General features: G+C 39.7%; 6 protein-coding genes across 6 annotated transcripts; 4 read left to right on the top strand and 2 right to left on the bottom strand.

Moving 5' to 3' along the window:
- Window positions 1–4911: 4911 nt before the first annotated feature.
- GCK72_010674 (uncharacterized protein) lies at window positions 4912–7606 on the bottom strand (the record flags this gene model as incomplete). The annotated part of the gene is made up of 9 exons (XM_053727986.1): window positions 4912–5489; window positions 5533–5623; window positions 5675–5805; window positions 5851–6361; window positions 6409–6585; window positions 6630–6995; window positions 7044–7403; window positions 7459–7524; window positions 7571–7606. The coding sequence occupies 9 exons, from the start codon at window positions 7604–7606 to the stop codon at window positions 4912–4914; spliced, it is 2316 nt and encodes a 771-aa protein (XP_053587563.1).
- Window positions 7607–8729: 1123 nt separating this feature from the next.
- On the top strand, window positions 8730–12958 carry GCK72_010673 (uncharacterized protein; the record flags this gene model as incomplete). The annotated part of the gene is made up of 7 exons (XM_003110931.2): window positions 8730–8824; window positions 8873–9233; window positions 10191–10492; window positions 10860–10955; window positions 11297–11493; window positions 12341–12805; window positions 12858–12958. 7 exons carry the CDS (start codon window positions 8730–8732, stop codon window positions 12956–12958), a joined length of 1617 nt encoding a protein of 538 aa, XP_003110979.2.
- Window positions 12959–13475: 517 nt separating this feature from the next.
- GCK72_010672 (uncharacterized protein) lies at window positions 13476–14681 on the bottom strand (the record flags this gene model as incomplete). The annotated part of the gene is made up of 3 exons (XM_053727985.1): window positions 13476–13592; window positions 13647–14578; window positions 14663–14681. 3 exons carry the CDS (start codon window positions 14679–14681, stop codon window positions 13476–13478), a joined length of 1068 nt encoding a protein of 355 aa, XP_053587562.1.
- GCK72_010671 (uncharacterized protein) lies at window positions 14087–14967 on the top strand (the record flags this gene model as incomplete). The annotated part of the gene is made up of 3 exons (XM_053727984.1): window positions 14087–14243; window positions 14480–14565; window positions 14800–14967. The coding sequence occupies 3 exons, from the start codon at window positions 14087–14089 to the stop codon at window positions 14965–14967; spliced, it is 411 nt and encodes a 136-aa protein (XP_053587561.1).
- Window positions 14968–18174: 3207 nt separating this feature from the next.
- GCK72_010670 (uncharacterized protein) lies at window positions 18175–20009 on the top strand (the record flags this gene model as incomplete). Its single annotated transcript, XM_053727983.1, has 4 exons — window positions 18175–18640; window positions 18692–18999; window positions 19172–19633; window positions 19680–20009. 4 exons carry the CDS (start codon window positions 18175–18177, stop codon window positions 20007–20009), a joined length of 1566 nt encoding a protein of 521 aa, XP_053587560.1.
- A 573-nt stretch (window positions 20010–20582) lies between these two features.
- Window positions 20583–22311, top strand: GCK72_010669 (uncharacterized protein; the record flags this gene model as incomplete). The annotated part of the gene is made up of 9 exons (XM_053727982.1): window positions 20583–20766; window positions 20812–20877; window positions 20928–21072; window positions 21124–21369; window positions 21415–21526; window positions 21570–21723; window positions 21766–21896; window positions 21944–22093; window positions 22141–22311. 9 exons carry the CDS (start codon window positions 20583–20585, stop codon window positions 22309–22311), a joined length of 1359 nt encoding a protein of 452 aa, XP_053587559.1.
- Between the last annotated feature and the right edge of the window lie 2967 nt (window positions 22312–25278).

Here is a 25278-nt window from a genome sequence, read left to right as displayed (position 1 = left end):
ATAGTATGGGAATAGAGACGAAATAAATAACAAAACGATGATGATACAGACACAATTAGAGTGTTGTAATGACCGAAAAGAGACGGGGATAACTACAACAATGGAATGGAGAGAGGGAGAGTGTCGAAAAGAATTACGATGAGTGATCGGAACAGTTACGGACGTAAATGGAAAAAAGACAGAAGAATGTATAAAGTTGTGTAGCTTCTGACTAATTTCGATTTCTGAAAAAGAGAGAGAGAGAGAAGTTGCAAATGTCTCAGAACAGTGTGTTCTTTCGTTTGAAAAAAGGAAACAGTTGTTTCTTATCAATTGAAAAAAGAGAGAAGAGAAGGAGTGTTATCAATTTGACAGTGGGAATAAGTGTTTACCGTTTTGATTATGTAATCGAAAAACTGGAAGAACATGGACTGGAAAAGTTAAAATGAAATGGAATGTAAAATGAATTGAGTGCCTAGGAATTGTTTTTATTTGTCTCGGCTATTTCCCGCAACAGTTACGCAGCATTCACAGCTTTTGCAACAGTTACGCGACAAGATTGCAACAGTTCCACAGCAATTAGGAAAAATCAGAACATATGCAACAGTTACACAGCTTTCACGTCCCTGCGACTGATGGTTCCCTTGTTTTTGGGGCATGCACCAGTTGTGCAACAATCTCACAACAGTCGCGCAGCAACTGTATATTCGCTCCAATGCAAATTGGACTTTGGCTGCATTTTTCAATTTTTTCCAATGATTATTTATTGTCTATTTGACAAGTTTTATCATTTTTCCGACTTATTTTTACTCTATTTTTTGAAAATATTATTTTTCAGAAGAAGAATGTGTCTGGATGGCAAAAACAAGTCAGAGAGAGCATCTGATCAACACAATTCGCATATTCGATAAAAAATTTGGACTTTTGAAGCGTTTTCAGCAAGAGATGATCTAAAAATGTGAGTTGTTTCCCAACCGAATTTCATTGAAATATTCTTTTTCAGTTCTAGAGTCGATCAGCTTGGGGCACCGAACGTCTACAGATATTAGGAACTTGGAAACTTCACCGACTGTCGGTCACCATGGAATTTCAATGACGTTTCTAAGTTTTTTGTTTTCGCTTTTATTTTTAAAAAATGTTATATTCTTAAAATAAATATTAATAGTTATTTCTGTTATTCTGTTCACAAATTAACTATACTGATTAGAAGCGAGAAGTAATGGGTGCATGCAGCACGCCGGCAGCACTGATGCAACAACTGTGCAGCATTCATGCAACACTTGTGCGCCTCTGACGCAGCAGGCGAGCGGTCCACGAATGACTGCTGCGTTAGTGCTGCGCAACTGTAGCGGAAAGTAGCCGAGGTGGTAATTGAGGATTCTGAAAGGATCAGGTTTGGATATTTTAGAGTTTAAATCATTGGAATTCAATGTTAGTCTTGAATTTTAATTAATGATGATTCTATCAAAGTTGGTAGCTAATACAGTTTTCTGGAAATCTTATTCGAAAAACCAATAATTTTTAAGTTTAAAGGAGAAAATTTCATCGAAGAAACAACCCAAAACTACACAGAAATCTATACAATCAAACCGAGAAAAGTTCAAAGGAATGCGAAGAGATGTAATCTATACGCGAAAAGAGATCATTCAAATAGATTTTAAGTGTACATCTTCATCAGAAAACATCCAATTCATTCGATAAGCTGAACTAACAATATAGTATACTCTTGTCAAATAAACCTAGTTGTTGACGTGTTGTTTGCCATTCGAAACCATCATAATCTATTGAATGTCGGTGTGAATGTATGTGGAAATGATCAGGAAGTGGGTGAAGGGTTTTAGGAGAATTATGACAGGTATACTGTACTTTCAATAAGTATAAGAAACATATGGGAAATGGAAGATTTCTGCACTACAGTATGACTAGATCTAAAATATAAAATCTTGCTATAGTAATCCTACAGTAATCCTTTGATAACTTGAAAACTAAACTTCAAAAATCACAATGAAGAGTCTAGACACCTGGATTGCAATTTGAAAAGAAGGAAAACACGGAATGAACAAGAACAATAAGAAACAACAAGAGAAGAAGAATATCTTTTCCCGACAAAAAAAAAGAGAGAAAGAGATAGTTAGAGAGGGAGAGAGTCGGCGTTTTTGAGCCCGCGGGAGAACACGAAGCATCAGAAAAACGAGAGAGTACTAGGATCAGAGAGACTTCAGACATCTAATAGAGACGTGTTCGGGAGGCAATTGATTTTCGATGCGGACTGAACTGACGGCCTCGAGAAGAGATTGTGCGGAGTGGAAAAATATGGAGAAGCGAGGAGGAAATAGTATATGAGACGAAGAGATGGAGACACTTCAACACGTCTCAACTATATTTGCAATGTAATTGACAATTTTTTAGAGGTTGAGTTTTGAGAGAGCGAGAAGAACTGTGTAGACGAGAAAGGTTGGTTATCAGAAAATGGGTATCAAGAAGAAGAGAAAAAAGGAAAAGTAGAGGAAGAGAGAGACAGGAAGTTGGCGGATTTATGACTCGTTTATCGGTGGAGAATACGTGGAAAATTGAGAGAAACCAGGGGAATGATTGACCGTACCTGTGTGACTGATTGATGGGCGAAACAGAAGAAAATGGGATTTTGGAGAACGATGAGGGATACGGGGGAAGGCGGAAAAAAAGGTTACTGTCATGGGAATTGTCTTCTGGAGGCTACTTGGAATGTTTTCAGAAAGAAGATTGCAAAGTTTAAAATCATTAATTACATATAACGGGAATAAATTGGACTAAGGGGGGAAATTTGTTTAGCGATTGGGCTACAAAGGATGTCACGTCCCAACTACGAACACTGCCCTCAAGGATTTTTTTAATATGCAATACGATTTTGAGACAATTCGTGATCTGAAAAGTACTTATGTCCGTTTCACTCAAAACTAAAAAAAACCTGCACATTTTTTCACTGTACATAATCTACGACGCTCTGAAAGTTGAAAACTGAAAAAGCGAAAACTTCATTCTCCGTCACATAAAACCTTTCAAAAGCACTCACTTTTTTCTATTCCAAACACATTTTCTATGAGAATCTCTTGATTTCTCAAAACCTACACCTTTCCATTTCTTTTCAATTTAAAAAAACGATTCTATTGTGATTGTTGTCTCACTTTTTATACGCTTCCGCCAGATGTCTTGGATTTGTTTTATTTGAAAAAAAGATGATTCGTTTGTGTGTTCGATATGTGGCAAATGCGAATGACATTTACATTCGAAAAGAGAGGAATAATTGATTTATGTGACTGATATGCGATGGAACTGAATACGAAAAATATGTTAATGGCGAGGAAAGCGAGGAACGGAAGGCCGAACGCAGAGGTAAAAACTCGAGCAGTGAAAATAACAAGAAATTCTAAAGATACAGTTCCCAATACGGTCATTTCATTTACTTAAAGAGGGAAGTGTCATTGATAAACTTTCTGTGGGTTATGGGCTTTGGATAAATGGAAAACTGGTGTTCTGGAAGTGGTACTTCACTTTTTCACAAAACTTAACCAGAAAACCAACTAACTAGGGAAGGCCTCCAGGTGACCATGGAGTTATGGTACGTGACCCATATCATTGGAAAGCTGAGAAAACGCTAATTACAAATATATTCCGTTTTTGCTCTCGAGGTCTGGTATTTGAGAAAAACGAGTTCAAATTTAGGAAAAATGACTATTACCTTCTGACACACAAAAATGCGTGAATTTTTTGGCAATTTTTGTGCGTTAAAAAGGTGATAACTCGTTTTTTCCGAATTTTGAACTTGTTTTTTCTCGAATAATAGGCATCGAGGAGGGAAAAACTGAATATATATTTGAAATCAGCGTTTTCTCAGCTTTCCAATGATGTGTGTAACGTCCCATAACTCCACGGTCACCTGGAGGCCTTCCCTAGTTATTTAGTTGGTTTTCTGGTTAAGTTTAGTGAAAAAGTGAAGTACCACTTCCAGAACACCAGTTTTCCATTTATCCAAAACCCATAGAAATATTTTTTTTAATAATAAAATAAACTTCGAAATAAATCAACTGAGCCAAATTGCAAATTGCAAAGAAAACAAATAGGTTTACAATTATCGGGATGTGACAAAGTGAACCAAAGAGAAGTGATAAGTGAGAAGACAACGATCAGATTACATTCTGTCTCTCATCTTTTTCCCTTTCTTCTCTTCTCAATGCACTTTTTGAAATGTCAGCCAGATTCGCATATCTTGTTCTCAAAATATTGCCACGTGGAAAAGAAATCAGGTTATGGATAAGCAGGTGGATAAATAGAGGGCTGGAGTGGCCGAAAGAGAGAAAAGTGGTGCTCTTTGCCGCACCGCAACATCGATGTTTTCTCTTTTTATCATTACGACATAGTAAGAAAAAAAGAGAAAGGAAGATAAAGATACGAAGAGATATCTCAAATGATCGATTGATCATCTCTTCAATAAGAATGTGCAATTGGACAGGAATTCCGGGAAAAATGGAATGAAGATTGAGAGTCGACGGGGCAACTACTTGATATGTGGTAATTCCGGACAGTTTAATCGCTTGTGGCATTTTCTGTCTGAATTAAAAAAAAATCAACAGTTATAATAAACGAATACAACACAACTTTATCCTACACATATGATTTATTACAAAAAAACGATCTTGCGAGATGAAGAGTAGGTCGACTGGGTATTTTATTCACAGAAATCGTCTTTTGCAAAGAAGCGGAGAGAATAATGCATGGAAAGGGATGAATTTGGAAAAATGATCTGCTCTTTTGGAAGATGTAAAACTTATGATAAGAAAAACAGAGAGTCGAAAAAAATTGAGATCGAGTCAATTGGGGAGAGAAAAAGGAAACAATGAGTTTTAAATGAAAAGTTATTCGAGATCGACGAATACATTTTACAGAATATTATGTTCACATGTGTTTACCGAACACTGTTGAAGTGCTGGATATGGATTGAATGTCGACGTCTTCGAATGAAGATCCTGGTCCGTCGCGTTCCGTTTGTTCCACCGACTCTTTCAACTTGTCGTATTTTTCGCGGAGTAGACTGACGTTCGATGGTGTCAGACCAGCCAAAATACATTTGCCATTCGGTCGCCAACGTCTGACGTTTTGCAATATACTGTCGAGCATCATGAAGATGGCATCGATAGTGGCTTGGGAATCCCATTCTTCCTCCGATTGACAGAATGTAGGATAGATGAGCATTGTCGATGATTCGCGAGTGCTTGAGATTTTTTTCCACTCCTCGATCGAATTGTGTAGTCCATTACGAACATTGCGAAGAAGCTCAGAGCTCGGATCAGAATTCGAAGCGATCGAGTCATTCGGTCCCCTCAGTATTTGTGGGTGTTCCGGTTGAACGTATACAAGATTGGGCTCACAATCAGTGACTGATCCACATCTGTCTGGTCGGAAGTTTGAATGCATGTCCTCCTTCACCATTTTTATTATTTTTTCATCTACATACGAGGCAGCGGTCGAGGAAACTGAAAAAAGTTTATGATCATTTTTTGATAACGCTATTCTTACATGGGGTTCCATCGTGCTTCAAGTCGACAGCGACGACGTCGAAATTCAAATATTCGCTCTGCGAAAACGAGTTCAACGAAGTGGAGCCTTTCTGAAATTTAAAACAAATATGAGTCGCTAAACCTTTACAGTATACACAAACCATTTGTGTTTCAAACATTTCATCACTATCATCACAATCTTTTCTCCTAATCTGCTCCAATTTCATTTTCAAGAGATCGGACGCTGGAATGTCTGAGATAATAATTCGATCGATTAGACGACGAGATCGCTCTGTAATAAAAGTAATTTGAATTTAACGTACAACTCCCAACTCACCTCGCTTATTTTCGTCATCGCGCTTCGACCCATTTCTTGATATACTGTGCCCGTTTCGGGAACCAATAGTTCCGTAACCTTGATCGGACACACCACTCGCAATGCTACCAATTCCGGATGAAATTGAAGAGTACCCAGTCAGAGTGTTCCGACGAGTGGATTGAGTGCTTGGACAGAAGAAATCATCATCTTTATTAGCAGTGCTTGAACTTCTCCTGAATACCGACGATAGTCTTTGAGTGAGATTCGATGTGGATGGATTCTTCTTTCGCATTTTCGGTTTTTGGACAGATTCGCTCGATGCTACACTCGAGATAGATACATTTCCAACAGAAGCAGAAACAGAAGCCGAAGGCATTCCTCCAGCGAATGAACAGTCATTTGTGAACGAAAGAATTGAACCACGTCTTTCAGTGGAAGTTGACGGTTCAGCATTGTGAAAGACTTCACTCAATCGCCGCTCTTTATCCTTCCCGTTGAAAAATTTGCGAAAAATTGAACTTTTACGACCCTGAAAAATAGATTCCCTTGTTTTTTTTCGCGTTAAAAAACTCTTACAAGACTTGTCCCCCCGGTAGAAGCTCTCGACTCCGAAGCTGTTGAAAGTCTGGAAACAGAAGCTGTCCCTTCATCGGCAGATTCGTCATGCGATGTGATGTTCGAATCGAAAAACTCCTTAGCGCCTCCAAACTGTTCCTCGCACTCTTCTTCAGCAATTGGAGCACTCATTCTTATCTGAAAGAAGAGTTTTATTCATTAGTTTGTAAAATACCACTTACCACAGCTGTACTAATTACACCGGTTGCTTCCTCTTCTTCTGGAACATCTTCCATACTTTTCGTTGACAAATTTCTTTTCTGTATGGTCATTCGCATCGAGCGACGCATCTGATTATTCCCATTTTCTAATAACTTCGAGTTCGGAACACGGCGTACAGCACTATTGCACAGAGATCGGAAAAGAGCTGGTGGCATATCGTCGTCTCCGTCTATTCCTGATACACTTCGAGATGACGCTCGGAGGCCGTTGCGTTGAAGTGAATTTCTACTTGGAGTACAAAAAGCCGAAGCGGAACCAATTGAGACAGAATCTTCGTCTATAGTATGATTTGATCCGATAGTATCGACTGACATGTGTGAAGATATCTGAGACGTACACGAATGCAAATTAACCATTTCTGCTACTGATCTTACCGAAATTGAGTCTTCCATCCTGCTTGTTGACTCTTGCTTCGAACCACCAACGGTCGGCAACAAAAATGGATCGGTTGGCTCTACTTCATTTGATGGAGGAACTGGTGTAAAAGACTCTCGGTTAACGAATGTTCGGAGTACTGCGTTTTTAGCAATATTGGGAACGAGGGAACTAGGTCCAGATTCCACAGATGTTACACTTGATTCGCTGTTAATCGAGAGCTGAGTTTCATTGGCTAATGTCTCGAGTTTTGAACTGGAAGTTCCTTTGTTCGAGCTCTTTAAAGACGCCGAACTTTTCATCTTTTTGAAAATTCCTTTGAAGATCGATCCTCTTCGATTTTCTCCATTTTGTTCAGCCTGCAATTTATAATTCAATAAATGCAAGGAATTATTCGTGAATTTTTTACCACACCTCTTCAAACCAATGTTTATCTTTTTTTGTCTGATGATCAGAATCATCTCGTGCACAGGAGTCAATCTGAAATTTATTGATTATTCGGTTTAATTTGATCATTCGAACTTACATGAACGTCGCTTTTTCGTTTTTTCGGGACCGACATTCTGAAAAAATTCAATTGGTGCTAATATAAAAACAGTTATCAGGAAAGTATAACAAGTCCGTTTTTTTCAAACTACGCGGTGAACTCTGCCCCTGTCGCAGTCGTTAGGCCACTCTGCGAAGAACTAGTCCGTTTCGGCGAGGGAAATGTTGCTCGTAAAGGGAATATTGCCAGAAGTGAGTAGAAAATATAAATGCGAAACAATATCATCTGTAGTTTCGTATATTGGCTTTGCAGTTTAACTGCGTTTTGATGAAAACATAGATTTTAGAGCGAGCAATAGTTTATTTCAGTAGTAAAGCCATAACGGTTATTTTGGAAAAAAAATTGCATGCGCGCTTTCTTCTGAGAATATGAATGCATTGTGAATGAAAACTTTTCACAACATTCGATAGTGAGACTTACAGTTCTTCGAGAGCATGCAAATCAAACGAATTCGTCTTTGCCTGATGATGGCTCGACACAGTGAGCCCGTTGTTTTGCCCGGTTCGATCGAAGAAATTCACTCTGACAAGTCGGAAAAAACATAAAGTTACTAGAGAAACATTTTCTCATGGTAATTTTTAATCGGTGCGAGACCCATTGATCGAAAACAGTAAAGCTCCTTGAAATCACTGCGAGAGTCTTACTGTACTTTATTGAGTGCGCCTTTAAACCGCTTTGGTTTTCTTTCGATAAATTCCTGATAAAAATTACCACAAAACCTCGATATCAATCAGAATTTTTGTCTCATTGTTGAATTTTAAAGATACTGTTTTCTTTTGCTATTTCATTTAGTTTTTTTTCTAACCAATTCCGTCCGGTTTTGATAATAATTGAACTTTCATCATTTAATTTTCTATTCGAAGTTTGCGTTCATTTTAATAACATTCTACGCAGAATATCGTTGTTTATGTCTTCTTCTCCGTTCGTTTTCCTCTCATCACCCCTCTTTGCTCTCTTCTTCGCTGGCCACAGCCAGCGAGGCAATGTGTAGTAAGAGAGACGCGACGCGTCCCTCTGCGTTGCGTTCGGCCGCGTTTCCCCTTCTTCATCGATTCGTATAACTCCGCATTTTTCCTTTTTTCTCTCAAGCTCATTCACGGTGTTTTCCAGGAAACAAAAAATACAAGTTTCTTCAAAAATGAGTGGAAGAAGAGACAACCGTCGTTCGAATGGTCACGATGAGAGAGAAGATCGCAAACAACCTCGAGATCTGCGAGGAGGAGGAGGTGACAAGTTAGTTTTTTCTCTCTTTTTTCCTTAATGTAACTGTCATTTTTCAAGGCGCAGCAGTGGTTCTGCTCGTACTGGCGGAGGTGGCGGCGGGAGCCGTGGAGGAGCCGAACGTGGAATTGCCCCAGCTCAACAACCGTATGAGAGCAGTGGGGGTCATAGAAGCGGTGGCGGAGGCGGTGGCGCCGGTGGTGGTGGAAGAGGTGGTGGAACCGCTTTCAACGGAGCTGCGTTCACCGAATCGCAGTTGATGGACGAGGTTCCAAAAAAGAAATTCACTGGAAGATGCCGTCTCTTCGTCGGCAACTTGCCAAATGAAGTTAAAGAAACCGAGCTAAAGGAATTGTTCTCTCCTCATGGAGATATAGCTGAGTGTTATCTCTCTGGAAAAGGATTTGCGTTTTTGAGACTGGTTAGTTTATTTCAGTTTATTTGTTGTTGTTTTTATTCTCCTCATTGACTCCTACCTCTATTTCTTCAATACGTGAAGCCGAGGTTGCCAAAAGCTGAATTCAAAAAGGACTACCCTCAGATTAATGCTATTGAAATGTATGGACTCCCTTGTGAACGAAATACTGAAAGTAGTGGACTGAATAACTTATGTGAACAATTTACTATCACTCCATATCGTTAAACCGAAATGTGCGTCTTCAATCTTAACTCTGAATGGACTATTGTGCAAACCGCCAAAGTAATGGAACCCCTAACTGTTACGATCAGCTGCGGTAACCTCGGTGACGCGTTTTCAGGTTTTCAGCTCATTGGTTTAAATTGATTTAGAGTAATTTGATTACTACACCTACTCGAACTGTACTACCTTCATCTTTTCTGAAGATGTCAGAAACAAGGGAGAATCCGGTGCGGATTCAGAAATCTGAAAAATGTTTTGACGAATATTTTTGAAGTTTCGCCGTAAAAATCCTAAAATTTACTATGAACACTCAGCTTCTGATTAAAATCTGAATTTTACTATTAGCCAAAAACCAGCAAATAAACATGACACTATTTTTCTTCAGTTTTTGCTTTTTTTGCTAACTTGAACTTGTTTTCAGTCATGTATTGCCAGCGCTCAATACCTTAAGGGGTGTCGAAACCAACTTTCAGTGATATTCTTGTAAATTACTCGTTCATAATAGTATTGAGGACATCAATGTTGACTGCTAAAACTTCGAGCAAATTCGGTTACATTTCGTTACAAATTATCTTGCCATCCGAATTAATATTCTGCCTCATTCAAGTATCTAATTTTTGATTCCTAGTGTAAAAATTATGTGATACATGTTTCCAAGTGTGAAATATATCGAATATGTCGCTATTCTCTTTTTATTCTTATTCTTCCATATTGTTTTACATTCATTTTACTTAACAGGACACTCGTGCTCATGCCGAAAGCGCCAAGGAGGCAATCGACGGTCGTATTATCCATGGCCGTCAAGTACGTGTCAGATTCGCAGTTCACGGTGCGGCGATAAGAGTGAAAGAACTCTCGCCAACTGTTTCCAATGAGATGCTCTATCACGCATTCTCTCACTTTGGAGATGTTGAAAGGGCTGTTCATATTGTCGACGAAAAGGGACGACCAACCGGAGAAGGAATCGTAGAATTTGAAAGAAAACCAAATTGTAACGAAGCAATGGCAGCTATTCGTGAAAAAGTCTTTCTTTTAACTGCGTGAGTAATCTGAGAAATTCCAATGCTTTGGGAACACTCATGTGGCATCTTATAGTTTCAATTCGGGGCTGTTTGATCGCGAAAAGTGTAGAGTAGACGGGGCAATATTTACTTGCGATACCTTATGGATTTCATTTTCCTTCCCACGGACTTTTTATAGCGTTTGGGAAGGCGATTCTTAGGTTTCAACAAGCTTTAACTCAGAATTTTTGTGTAAAAAATGAAGGCTGCTCGCCCAGTGTATATATATATATATTCAAATTGTTTATTTTTTATTCGCGCAGAACTTTTTTGGAGCTTCGGGATGGGTTAGGAAACATCTTCATCTGTGTATTCTCATTATAACACGCTCATTTTTTTTGTGTAGGAGTCCAAAACCGCTCATATGTGAAGTGTTGGAGCCGAGAGACGAGGACGATGGACTGGCTGAGAGAATGATCCCACGTACACCGGGTCTCTCAAAGTAAGTTTTGGACTGTAGAGAACGTTCTTGTAAGCGTAAAAGTGTATTTCTGCTGTACATAGATCTTAATTCATTGGTTATTTCAAACAATTTTAGAATCTTCTCATGTTCTCGATCTAGTTTGCAGGACTGCAAATTTATGTATTTAACCCTAGTTTTGTGGATCGAAAGTCTCTTCAAATAGTTTCCTAGTAAACATATGAGAAACTTTAAATTTCAAGAAACTGTTTTAGTCTCCCACATTTCAAATTAACATAGTAGCGGTTTTTATTGTTTAGTTCTATACATTTTCCAAAACATAATGACATTCCACTCTTAAGTAACTGTATTTTGTAATCTAGGGAACGTGAGCTCGGACCTCGTTTTCCAACTCAAAACAGCTTCGAATATGTATATGGAATGAAGTGGAAGGAGTTATATGATGTGGAGAAGAAACGACGTGCGGCACTTGACGAAGAGCTCCGTGAATCTCGTCGTCGATTGGAATCTGATATGGAACTCGCTTATCAAGACTATCAAGCTCAGATGCTTAGAGAAGGTTATCATATGTTTTCTATCCTTTTTTATTTCCATGCATGCTTAAGGAAAATTTTATAAATTGGGGGTAACGAAGGGTTAATTGAAACATGCCGTTTGCTTTCAATTTTTAAAGTGATATCGGTCTTTAAAATTATCGTATTCCGCGAAAGCATACGCACGGAAATTTCAAAATTCCATTAATTTTGCTCGAATTTTATGGAAAGGATCTATAGACACTCCAGTTTCTTACAAGTTGAAGCTTTTAGGCACAGGTATGTGCCCGGGTGGCGTTGAGCGCCTCGCATTTTCAGCCAAAATTTGAAAATGCGACGAGAAAGAGTGTGCGAAATGGAGAGCCGCAATCACACTCTCTCGATTTTACCCACTCTCTCGTCGCATTTTCGCCCACTTTGAAATCTTTCAGCGCCCAAAGCGCCTTTATAGGCACATCCCTGTTTAGGCATTTTCGGGCAGGGTGGAGGTAGGTCAGGAAAATGATTACATTCCCTTTTTTCAGGTTGAGAATCTGAAAAAAGTTTGATAGTTCATAAAATTTTACTTTTTCAATTTCTGCAGCTCTAAAAAAATTCGATCTTTCTCCTACAAGATATTTGAAGATGTATGAAAGGATCTTGGGAGAGTTTTGTCTCATACTTCAATTTAGGAAACATAAAGAATACTCTATCTGAAAGAACTGATTTTAATTCAGAATTAATTTTGAAAACATTAATTGCATACTCACAAGCGCCCGTTTCACACTTTACTGCCGTCAAGGGGATTATGTAAAAAGACAACTTATTCTATACACCACTGTATTGCTGATCTATTCATTAGACCCTATTCAATTACTCAAATTGATTTTTCAGATCTCCAGCGTCGTCAACAAGAGTTAGAACGACTTGAAGCTGCTCGACGTGAACGAATGCGAGGACTTGGTGGACCACCAGGAGGTATGCCTGGAGGTATGCCAGGTGGAATGCCAGGAGGAATGCCACCACAAGTTCAGCCATTCCATCCACAAGGAGGATTTATGTCTGGTGGACCTGGAGGACCGCCAGGAGGACCAGGCGGACCACCACCATTCCAACAACAATTCCAGCAACCCCAACAAGGAATGTTCAACGTACCAACAGGAGTTCCACCACCATTGATGGGCGGTGGCGGTGATATGAGAGGACCTCCAGGAGGAGGACACGGTGGACCGCCACAAGGAGGACCTGGAGGACCGCGTGGAATGCTTCAAGGCCCACATGGGACGAGTAACATGATTGAAGGTGTTCAACGATTGCTTCAGATTTTCAAGAGTGACAACGGACCGCCCGGAGGAATGTGTAAGTCCTATTTGCATTGAATCGGTTAATTCGTAGTTTGTTCTTTTTTCAGCTGGAGGACGTGACTTCCCACAACAAGGACCTGGAGGAATGTTTGGAGGTGGACCATACGGAGATGGAGGATATCCGCCAGAGAAGAAGCAACGTCGGTAGATCGAATGCATTCTAAACTAAACCTGTAATACACATAAATTAGTACCGCTTTCATTTTATTTTTATTTTTCAAAATGTTTTAACTATTTCTAATAACCATCAATAGTCTCGAAGTGGTGTTAATTTCCACTTTGGATCTCATATGTCAAACTGTTTCCTATGTATTTCAACCAAAAAATCTGATCAATAAAAAGATTTTATTCTCTTCATTTACCATCTATACATACAAAACTAGCGAGTAGAACCTTTTAAAGGTCAAATGTAAACGGGGATTAGTAAAGTTTTGAATCGGGTTTTTTGTGGAAGAAAAGCAAGGGGATACAAAGCAATACGACCGGTGACAGAAGGCGGGTGTTGAATTTCAAAAAGCATTCACGAATAATTGCAGATAGAAATTGGATAAAACAATGTGTTTAGTAGTGGATGACTGTTTCACTCGCCAGCGAGACAGGAATTTGGGGGAATAGAACATGAAAATTAGAAGAAACAAGAGCAGAAAAGTTAGAAGATGTGGAATTTAGTGAGTAGAGTTGATCATATCGACAATCTTTTGAGCGACATCCAAAGTTGGATCGTGGATCAGCACAATATCGTAGACTTCTTCGTAGTGCTTGAGAGCGGCGGTGTCGTCGAGCTGAAAAATAAAATAATTCATTTCATTTTGATTTATTTAATTCAAGAAACTAACCGATCCATTATAATATCCAACTTTGAGAGTTGGTCCATCACGTTCAACTCCAACATCCATATGAATATCTCCCATCGAATCTCCGAGAAGAATGACATTGACTCTTCCATTGATTTCGTGGAAGAACGAGGTCTCTTTTTGAATTACAGACGAATTCTTACAGAATGTATGAATTAATGGCTCCGAGAATGCGCAAGCCTTCTCCTCCTCGTCGAAAAGAATCATGTTGGAAATGAAGTGAGTGTTACGTGGAATTGCTCCGAGTTTCTGCTCCAAGAAATACTCAATGATGTTTCCGATTCCAGCACTAAAAATGACGAGTGGAATGTTGTGTGCATCGAGTGATTGAATGAAATCCTCGGCTCCATCCTTGAAAACTATTCTCGATTGACGAACGAAATCTTCGATTGTGTTCTTTGAGAATTTCTCATTGACAATCAATGAATGAGATGTTCCCCACCACTTTTCCATATGAGGAATCTTCTCCTCCTGAGTCAATATTGGGCAGAACTCAATCGGATAATACTTGTTCTTCAAATCCACGAACTGCTGTCCGAGAGCCGGATTCAGCCGCATCACATTGTCGTCGAAAACTCCGTGAGTAGTCGAGAGACGTTCTCCTTTCTCATTTGCAAAACGAGAAAGAGTGTAGTCGAAATCACTGATCACTACTGTCTTTCTAGCTCCACCAGCGACCATCTTGCGGAGTTTTGCAGCCACTTCAGTTGGATTGGCACAAATAATCTGTTGTTGTTGTACAAACCATTCCATGAGAAGTGGGACGACTTCGGTTTTCTTCAATTGTTCGAGCTGTTCGTAGCATTCGGCTTCAGCACATGCAGCTGCTGCTGCGGCGATTTCAGTGGCTTTGAACATGCTGAACTGTGGTGGTTCCAGTGACGTGGACAGTGGTGAATCGGTGAGTGTCTCGGCTGAAAACAGACAAAGATAAGAATTACGGTTGATAAGTGAAAAAAAGAAGAACGGTTCATTGATAAGCTGAAGTGTTTACTTACTTGAGTTGGGAGAATTCATAGTCCAATTTTTATAAATAGATTTCGAAAATACGAGGAAGATGTGAGAATTTCGAAAATCAACGTTTCTATAAATACTAACCAAATTGGTGAAGACCCCTAATATAACTTTTTTCAAGTGGTCTCGTCTATTGAAATGCATTAAAAGTGGACAATCGGGAGAAGTTGGATTGAAAGAAAAAAGAGAAAAGTACAAGAACTCGAGACAAGTGGACAGTAGGCGTGAAGATGAGGAGGCACGTGATTTCGATTTGGAGGTCAACAAGGTCGAACAATTAAACTCATGAAAATTCGAGTCATTTGTGATCTATTTCTTTAAAGATAAGCTATCACGAGGTGATCTATACATCTTTTCGAAACCGAAAAGTTATTGAAAAGTCGTAGAAGGTGAGAGAAACATAAAAGAATCACGAGATTCTCTCTTTTGCGAAGAACGAAAAGGCAAATAAAACGATCTACGAAAAAAGGGAGAAGAAAAGAGTTTTTGTTTCGAATCTCGAGAACTTTATAGTTCTCTTAGGCTCCGCCCATTGCAGCGTTCCCCTCCTATCGTTGCCGCGAGAAGAATAAAAAAGTGAAGATTTATGTCTTTCATTTCGACAGTATCTCTGACGATCTAACTGTTGTCACTGACAAAAGTGTAATTGAAGAAAAGAGAGGGGATAGATAGAGGTTAATAAAACTGGAAGTTTGGTACCGGCATGCCCTGGCTGTCATGTCAGTGAGGAGACAGTAAGCTTTTCGGCAAAGAAAAACTATTCCGAATGAGATGGTAACTGGTCGCCGCTCGAGTCCTTTTATTCAGATCGTAGACAGGGCATCGAATATAAATTAAAACTGATAAGAGGGAAGATTTTATGATAAGAGAGAGCCACTGTACTTTTTCGTCGCCACAAAATGGGCGAAGGGCACTTTATCGGACAGATTTTACGATTGAGCTCTTTGTTCTGTCAGTTTCTTCTGTGACGTACGAACTGATAATATCCATTTTTGGTAGAGAAGTGCAGACAAAGAGAGTTAGAATTCAGAGGCGGGAGCAATAAAATTCAATTGATAACCACTTTCAAATATTTTACGATTATCAAAATTACAGTTTCAATGCGGACGGAATCAACGTGTCAGATGGTTGCAGAAAATGGAGATAGATACAGATTAGTGGAGGTGAGTCATCTGGAGCAGATCTCACGAATGCGATTATTTATAGTATAAGAAAGATGAAGACTTTAATTATTCAGTTGGGCGTTATCGATGATGTAGGTTCAAAAACCAAGAGATTCAAAAGAAAACTTACATCGAATATCATTAGATTCATACGCAAGAAACGAGATAAATTGTCCCATTAGAAGAATTTGACTAAGAAATAAATACGTCTGCGGCTCTAATCTTTTGGAAAAACGGAGGTTACGACGCCAGAAATATAAAATTATCAAATTATGTAACGGACTTCAAACAGTGCTGAATGAAAATGAACATACGCTCTTAAATACTGTGAGAATACTGTCCACTTCTGAAGACGACAAGCCGACGTCATCTGGAATCGGATACCGTTTCGTTCGACCGTATATTCCATTAGATTGCTTCTTATTTGAACTCGTTTACTAACCTTGAATTGTTGAAATTCCCGTCGACATGTTTTGACGTGTTTCGACGAGGAAGCAGTAGCGGCGGGACGTCGAAAAGAGAATATATTTTTTGGAGGAAATACGTAAAACGAAAAAGAGAGCAGCGATGTGTCAAATGGAGGGCATGAGGTCCGAAAAGAAATAGTGAAGAACGTGTTGTAGTTGCAGAGAAAATATGAAAAAGAAAGAAAACGAAGAGCTTCAGAGTCGCAGAAAAAAAGAGGAGGAAGAAAAGGAAGGACATGGATCAGCCGATAGATACTTGTTGAGCAAAAAAAAGGAAAAAAGAAAGAAGAATAAGAGAAACGAGCAAGAGTTATTTGGTTTCTAGTCTTGAGATAACGAGATCAAAGCGAGATCAAAGTTAGAAAATCGGAACTTCTCGAGTTCAAAAGTCGGATATTCTTAAATATTTATGAGAAAAAAATAATTATAGGCTCTACGAATGATTTTCAGATGGTCTCAAGTTCAACTCGAAAAGCGATTCATTTTCGAAAAACTTGTAGAAATGGACCATATTCACAAATTAACCTACAGTACTAAATATTCAGGAGTATATTACTTTTGGATGGTTCCGAAAAGAGATTCAAAAGAGAACTGATGTTTGGTGACTTCAAAATAACAGGTTTTTGCTGTTGATGTTTTCACGGAAATGTGCCTGAAAACCGCCGCAACCGATTGTTCAAAAAACGTATTTTAGATTATTTAATCGAGAAGTTTAACGAAAAGAAGACCACGTGAAGTAATTGAGACAAGTGGTGTGAGCTTGAAGACCACGAGACGCATCTTGACACAGAGATCAACTTGGGTTTTATGCAACTTTCTTATCGTATTCAGTAACTAGCTATAACTTTTTAACGATCCTCTATAATGTCAGTCTGATAAAATAAGTCATGAAGAATATTTAATTTCCTCGAAATTATTTGAAATTTCAAGACAAGGCTGTCAGTTTTAAATTGGATTTTGACCTTTACACCAGATCAGACATAATTTGTAACCTTGTCATTTCACTTTCACTACTACATGATCAGGATTGAAAAGTTTTTAGATTGCCTAACATCTTTAAATCTCTAACCAAAATCTTACCTTGCATCTGTAAAATTGATTGACGACTTTCGAATCGCCTTCCGTTCACAAAAAGACACCTTCCTAACCTTGCAACTCGACTCATCGACCCGTTCAAAAGGCCTGAAACAAAGAAGTAAATCGTTCAAAGGAGAAAGAAACGAATCAATCTGAAAGAAAAACAACTGAACCAAAAAGAAAAAAGGAGAGGAACTTGGCAGCATATGACGTCTAGTGATGGAACATAGAGAAAGAGATAGACAGCTGAGAGGGTTCTGAACTGAACAAACAGACAACAGCGGAGGAAGTGAAGATCAGTAAATTATGTCCCCCCGCGGACACATCCATTAACGATCTATGATCGATCTATGTCACATTATCATATGAATCAGTGCCCTCAATGCGTATCATTAACCGTATTAGTTCCACTGGTATCAGTTCTCGCTTTTCTCATTGTCTACAACATAGGTTAGTTAGTTCATTTTTCTTCTATTTCTATTGGTTTTGCACTCATTCGATTGGAAAATTGCACTAGAATTTGGAATTTAGAACAAAATTTTGATATAGTGCGCGAGTTGACCGGAAAAGACGAAAAATCGAAGTGGTTGTTCTATGAATTTTTTTTCTTTCACGCGCAAAGTATGTACACACTCTCACGTCAAAATGCAGACAAAACCTTATCAACTATTTTTTTGATAGGGTTTTAAATAGTTTTTCACAATAAATTGACAATTAGCTAACAGCATGATGCATGAAAATTAAACTTCTACGTATAAAAACTTTTCATCCAAACCACAATATTTCAAAATGATGCGATCTTTCCCTCAAACTAACAGACTACTCCGCCCATCAACATATCCAATAGCTTGCTGTGTTAACCAATTTAGAATGACATCTGGAAGCGCAACATCGTCTTCTGTATCTCGTTATGAAGAATCCGTACGTCTTCTAAATAGTCTTCAGTCAAATGCGGCTACGATCAAGAAGTTACGGGAACAAAGAGAGAATCTGCAGACAATGAATCTTCCACAATGCAGAAAGTATCTAGAATCTTTAAAAGTTTCGGAGAAGAATCTTGAATCTTTGAACATCATTCATGTGAGCGGGACTAAAGGAAAGGGAAGCACTTGCGCGTATACTGAAGCTATTCTGAGGAAACAAGGACTCAAGACAGGACTTTATACATCCCCACATCTAGTTCATGTGAGAGAGCGAATTCGGATAAATGGAGAGCCGGTGGATGAAGAGACGTTTGCTGAAGAGTTTTTCCACGGTGAGTTTAGGGATTTTAGAAATGGTCTACGACGAATAATTTTGTTTTCAGTATACGACATTATCAGTCAGGAACATAGTGAAAACATGCCAGCCTACTTCAAGTTCTTAACACTTCTTGCATTTCGAATCTTCATCAAATTAGGCGTTCAAGTTGTGATACTGGAAGTAGGGATTGGTGGAGAATATGATTGTACGAATGTCATCGAGCATCCGAAAGTTTGCGGAGTCACAACTCTTGACTATGATCATATTTCTATTCTCGGGTCAAAGCTATCAGAAATCGCGTGGCATAAAGCAGGAATTTTCAAGAAGGATGTACCTGCGATTTATTCACCAACTAATCCTGAAGCAGAGGAAGTAAGTCACTTACCAAACATTTTGTAAAAGGCGTTTCTAGTAAATTACGAAAAATGTACGAAAAGAATACTTCTCATTGTTTGATTCTGATATCGAATCTTTTTAACACGTAGTTTTATTTTTTGTTTATTCAATCACTGAAATATATACGTTGTCTATTTAACATTTTCAGGTTCTCATTTCCCGAGCGAAATCCAAATCGACTCCACTTGCTGAGGCTCCACCAGTATCCGCTTATCATTTCTCTCGACCGATTTCTCCAGGCATAAGAGGACTTCATCAATTTTCCAACATCTCTTTATCCTTCCAACTCGTTAAAACATGGGCTGAAAAATGTCATTTTCCACTTCCAGGAGTATCTCTTTCAACGAAAATTGGGAAAGGATTTGATATTCCTTCGTGGATGTGTGACGCCATAGAATCGTGTCGTTGGCCGGGAAGAAGTCAAGTGATCAGTACCGATAAAAAAATCACGTATCTTCTGGATGGAGCACATACTCCAAAAAGTATGGAGGCTTGTGCAGAATGGGCATCAGAAGAAATTACTCTTCTGAAGAAAGAGAACGTAAAGAAGATTATGTTGTTTCAATGTACAGCTGATAGATCCCCATCTACACTGATTCAATACTTGAAGGTTCGGTTTCAAAAAAATAAAAACATCGAAAAAATTTCATTTTCAGCCTCTCGGCATCGATCAAATCGTGTCATGCCCCACTCAACTATATTCGAGTGTAGATAAATCGGCAGATTCAACAAATCTGAATGCATCTCGAGATGAACAAATGGAAAAAGCTCTTCAATGTGTGGAATCATGGAAAGAATCTATGGATGATCCGAATAGAATCACAAAAGATAAAATGAAGGTGTTCGATTGCATTTCGGCTGCATTTGATTATATTGAAACCGAATCTTCTTCACAAGAGATTCTCGTTCTTGTTACTGGAAGTCTTCATCTTGTGGGAGGAGTTCTCAACCTAATTTCCACTAAAACCCACCAAACAGTAGTATGAATTCCTTGTTTCCGTTATTTCCTTCTACTGTTTTTTTGTTTTGTAAATATCAAATTGTAGTTTGTTTCTCAATTTTCTAGTTTTTAACTGCATTTCCTCATTTTTTCTGGTTCTGCCTTCTGTGTTTTCTAAATTCCAAAAACATGTCTTCCCGATCACTTGCTCAACATACAAATTAAATAAACCTGTTGATTAATATATGTTATTCTTATTTGAATATCGATCAGTAGATTTACATCAGATACTTGCAACAAACAAAACCGAACTTTCTAAATCTTCTTCACTTTAGAATGCTCCGCCAATGGTGGCTTCGGGGGGTAGGCGCATGCTCCACGTTTACTCGAGCTCATTCCGGTTGCAGTACTTCTTCTTCTATGAAACCAAAACGAGCTATTCCATCAGATGGTCTCCAATTATCAGATTTCATTCGAGAAGGAACCAAAAAACAACGACAAAAATCGATTATTCCATCAATTGAAGACACAAAAGAGTATTTGAGTCCGGAGGATTTGAATGGAAATGGAAAAAACAGTTTGTTATGTGACATATGGATGTCAAATGAATGTCAGTGACATGGAAATTGTTCGATCTATAATGTCACAATATGGATTCGTTGAAAGCGACCAAAAAGAAAAAGCAGATATTGTTCTTTTAATGACATGTTCAATTAGAGATGGAGCAGAGAAGAAAGTTTGGAATCAATTGAAATTGATACGATCGAATTCAGTGAACAAGAGGCAGATCGTTGGAGTACTGGGTTTGTTTTTCGTTCTGATAAATGCAAAGATCTCATATCTTACAGGTTGCATGGCAGAAAGAGTTCGGCATGACTTGTTGGAGAAGCGGAATCTTGTGAATATTGTCGCAGGTTTGTCAATTATCCGACTGAGCACTTTACAAGTATCAGAACTATTTAAGGGCCTGACTCATATCGAGACCTTCCACGACTAGTCGCCGTTGCTTCCGGTGGTTCAAATGCTATCAACGTCCAACTGTCTCTTGATGAAACATATGCAGATGTTCAACCAATTCGTGTCGATGCTGAATCAAGAACTGCTTTTATGTGAGTATTTTCGCGGGTTTCCGTCTTCTCTAATCACTATTTAATTTTCAGCTCGATTATGCGTGGATGTGACAATATGTGCACTTACTGTGTCGTTCCGTTTACCAGAGGAAGAGAAAGAAGTCGTCCGATTGATTCGATTGTTGAAGAAGTACGAAGATTACGAGACCAAGGATACAAACAAATTACTCTGCTGGGCCAGAATGTCAATAGTTATCGAGATATGACATCTATGGATTTCCCTATGAATCCGTCTACAACCGAAGATAGAGTTCCTGGATTCAAAACTGTCTATAAGTGAATATATTTGATGCCAATGAAATCAGCATTTTCAAATTTCAGACCGAAAAGCGGAGGTTTGACATTCACGAGTCTTCTTGAAAAAGTAGCAGATGCTGCTCCAGATGTTCGGTTCCGTTTCACGTCTCCACATCCGAAAGATTTCCCGATGCAGGTAAGAATACAGATATAATGCAGTTTCTACGTTCTCTTTTCAGCTAATCGAGTTTATCGCGTCACGTACGAATCTATGCAAACAGCTACATCTTCCAGCACAAAGTGGAGACGATGAGACATTGGATCGAATGGGAAGAGGATATTCAAGAGATTTATATTTACGACTAGTCGATGATATACGGATAATTCTGCCAAGTAAGTCGGCGTTTATCTTCAACTGAATCAATCATATTTCAGATGTTTCACTCACTAGCGACTTCATTGCCGGATTCTGTGGAGAAACCGAAGAAGCTCATCAAAATACACTTTCCTTGATTCGAGAAGTTGGATATTCGTTCTGCTTCGTATTTCCTTACAGTATGAGAGGAGTGAGACAGTATTCTGTTTGGTGTATCCTTTAAGAAAACTTTTTCAGAAAACCCGAGCTCACCATAGGCTTACCGATGACGTTCCTGAAAATGTTAAGGCACGAAGACATTTGGATTCGACTACAGTTTTCCGAGAAGAAGCAATGAAATTGAATCAGAAACTTATTGGAACAGAGCAGACAGTGTTACTGGAAGGAGTATGCCACATTGATCTCTAATCTGATAAATTAAAGCTATTTTTCAGAAATCGAAAAGAGATGTTGCATTTTCACATGGACGAACTGATGGTGGGGTGAAAGCGGTGTTCGATAATTCAAAGTCTCAATTGAATCCCGGACAATATGCCAAAGTTCTAATCACTGAAGCCAACTCGCAGACCTTGAAAGCCGAATTCATCAGAGAAACGGACCTATAATTGTTTTCATTGTAGTTAATTGTTCTAGGTTTTTTTCATTATTGTTATTGTTGAAATAAACAGGTTTACAGAAATTACTTTATTCAGAGCTCGTTCACAAAAAATACATCTATTCCAAGAGGAATACGGAATAAATAAGGGTTATTTGAATTGAACAGAGATCGGGGAGAAACAAGTTGGGTGAATTGAATTACATATCTCCTCCACGAAGACGAAGAACGAGATGAAGAGTTGACTCCTTTTGGATGTTGTAGTCCGACAAGGTCCGTCCATCCTCGAGCTGCTTTCCGGCGAAAATCAAACGTTGTTGGTCTGGTGGGATCCCTTCCTTGTCTTGGATCTTGGCCTTGACGTTCTCGATGGTGTCAGAGGCTTCGACCTCGAGGGTGATGGTCTTTCCAGTGAGGGTCTTGACGAAGATCTGCATACCTCCACGGAGACGGAGAACCAAGTGAAGAGTAGACTCCTTCTGGATGTTGTAGTCAGAGAGTGTACGTCCATCTTCGAGTTGCTTTCCAGCGAAGATAAGTCTTTGCTGGTCTGGTGGGATTCCCTCTTTGTCTTGGATCTTGGCTTTGACATTCTCAATGGTGTCGGAAGCCTCCACCTCCAAAGTGATAGTCTTTCCGGTGAGAGTCTTGACGAAGATTTGCATTCCTCCGCGAAGACGAAGCACCAAGTGAAGGGTGGATTCCTTCTGGATATTGTAGTCGGAAAGAGTGCGACCGTCTTCGAGCTGCTTTCCTGAAAGAATATTGGTTAAAATTAGAAACATTTTATGCTAACTAACCAGCGAAGATGAGTCTTTGCTGATCTGGTGGGATTCCTTCCTTGTCTTGAATCTTAGCCTTGACGTTCTCAATGGTGTCCGAGGCTTCGACTTCGAGGGTGATGGTCTTTCCAGTCAAAGTCTTGACGAAGATCTGCATTCCACCTCTGAGACGGAGAACGAGATGAAGGGTCGACTCCTTCTGGATGTTGTAGTCCGACAAGGTGCGTCCATCTTCGAGTTGCTTTCCAGCGAAGATGAGTCTCTGCTGATCTGGTGGAATTCCTTCCTTGTCTTGAATCTTGGCCTTCACATTTTCAATGGTGTCAGAGGCTTCGACCTCAAGAGTGATGGTCTTTCCGGTGAGGGTCTTGACGAAGATCTGCATACCTCCACGAAGACGGAGAACCAAGTGAAGAGTGGATTCCTTCTGGATGTTGTAGTCGGAAAGAGTGCGACCATCTTCGAGCTGCTTTCCTAAAATTAAAAATTAGTGAATGAAACTTTCACAATTATTCTTACCAGCAAAGATGAGTCTCTGCTGATCTGGAGGGATTCCTTCCTTGTCTTGAATTTTGGCCTTCACATTCTCGATGGTGTCAGAGGCTTCGACCTCGAGTGTGATGGTCTTTCCGGTGAGCGTTTTCACGAAAATCTGCATGCCTCCACGGAGTCGGAGGACCAAATGGAGGGTGGACTCTTTCTGGATGTTGTAGTCGGAAAGAGTACGTCCATCCTCAAGTTGCTTTCCAGCAAAGATGAGTCTTTGCTGATCTGGAGGGATTCCTTCCTTGTCTTGGATCTTGGCCTTCACGTTCTCAATGGTGTCAGAAGCTTCAACCTCGAGGGTGATGGTCTTTCCAGTGAGGGTCTTCACGAAGATTTGCATACCTCCACGGAGACGGAGAACGAGATGAAGAGTGGACTCCTTCTGGATATTATAGTCCGAGAGAGTTCTTCCGTCTTCAAGCTGCTTTCCGGCGAAGATGAGTCTCTGCTGATCTGGTGGGATCCCTTCCTTGTCTTGGATCTTGGCTTTGACATTCTCAATGGTGTCAGAAGCTTCAACCTCGAGGGTGATGGTCTTTCCAGTGAGCGTCTTCACGAAGATTTGCATACCTCCACGAAGACGGAGAACGAGATGAAGAGTGGACTCCTTTTGGATATTGTAGTCCGACAAGGTCCGTCCATCCTCGAGTTGCTTTCCGGCGAAAATGAGTCTCTGCTGATCTGGTGGGATTCCCTCTTTGTCTTGGATCTTGGCCTTGACGTTCTCGATGGTATCGGAAGCTTCGACCTCGAGGGTAATAGTCTTTCCAGTGAGGGTCTTGACGAAGATCTGCATTCCTCCTCTGAGACGGAGAACCAAGTGAAGGGTGGATTCCTTCTGGATGTTGTAGTCAGACAGAGTGCGTCCATCCTCGAGTTGTTTTCCTGAAAAAATGAAATAAACTAAAATTCTATGCTTTTCAATAGCTCACCAGCGAAGATAAGTCTTTGCTGATCTGGTGGGATTCCCTCTTTGTCTTGGATCTTTGCCTTGACGTTCTCGATTGTGTCGGAAGCTTCCACTTCGAGTGTGATAGTCTTTCCAGTAAGAGTCTTGACGAAGATCTGCATTCCTCCTCTGAGACGGAGAACCAAGTGAAGGGTGGATTCCTTCTGGATGTTGTAGTCAGACAGAGTGCGTCCATCCTCGAGTTGTTTTCCTGAAAAAATGAAATAAACTAAAATTCTATGCTTTTCAATAGCTCACCAGCGAAGATAAGTCTTTGTTGATCTGGTGGGATTCCCTCTTTGTCTTGGATCTTTGCCTTGACGTTCTCGATTGTGTCGGAAGCTTCCACTTCGAGTGTGATAGTCTTTCCAGTAAGAGTCTTGACGAAGATCTGCATTCCTCCTCTGAGACGGAGAACCAAGTGGAGTGTAGATTCCTTTTGGATATTGTAATCGGACAAAGTACGTCCATCCTCAAGTTGCTTTCCAGCGAAGATGAGTCTTTGCTGATCTGGTGGAATTCCTTCCTTGTCTTGGATCTTGGCCTTGACGTTCTCAATGGTGTCCGAGGCTTCAACCTCGAGGGTGATGGTCTTTCCAGTGAGGGTCTTCACGAAGATTTGCATTCCTCCTCTGAGACGGAGAACGAGATGAAGAGTGGACTCCTTCTGGATATTGTAGTCCGAAAGAGTTCTTCCGTC

The sequence above is a fragment of the Caenorhabditis remanei genome, chromosome III, assembly GCF_010183535.1.
Source record: "Caenorhabditis remanei strain PX506 chromosome III, whole genome shotgun sequence".
Classification (NCBI taxonomy): Eukaryota; Metazoa; Nematoda; class Chromadorea; order Rhabditida; family Rhabditidae; genus Caenorhabditis; species Caenorhabditis remanei.
Note: the sequence above shows the minus strand (reverse complement) of the source record. Positions and strands in the feature narration are given on the sequence as shown.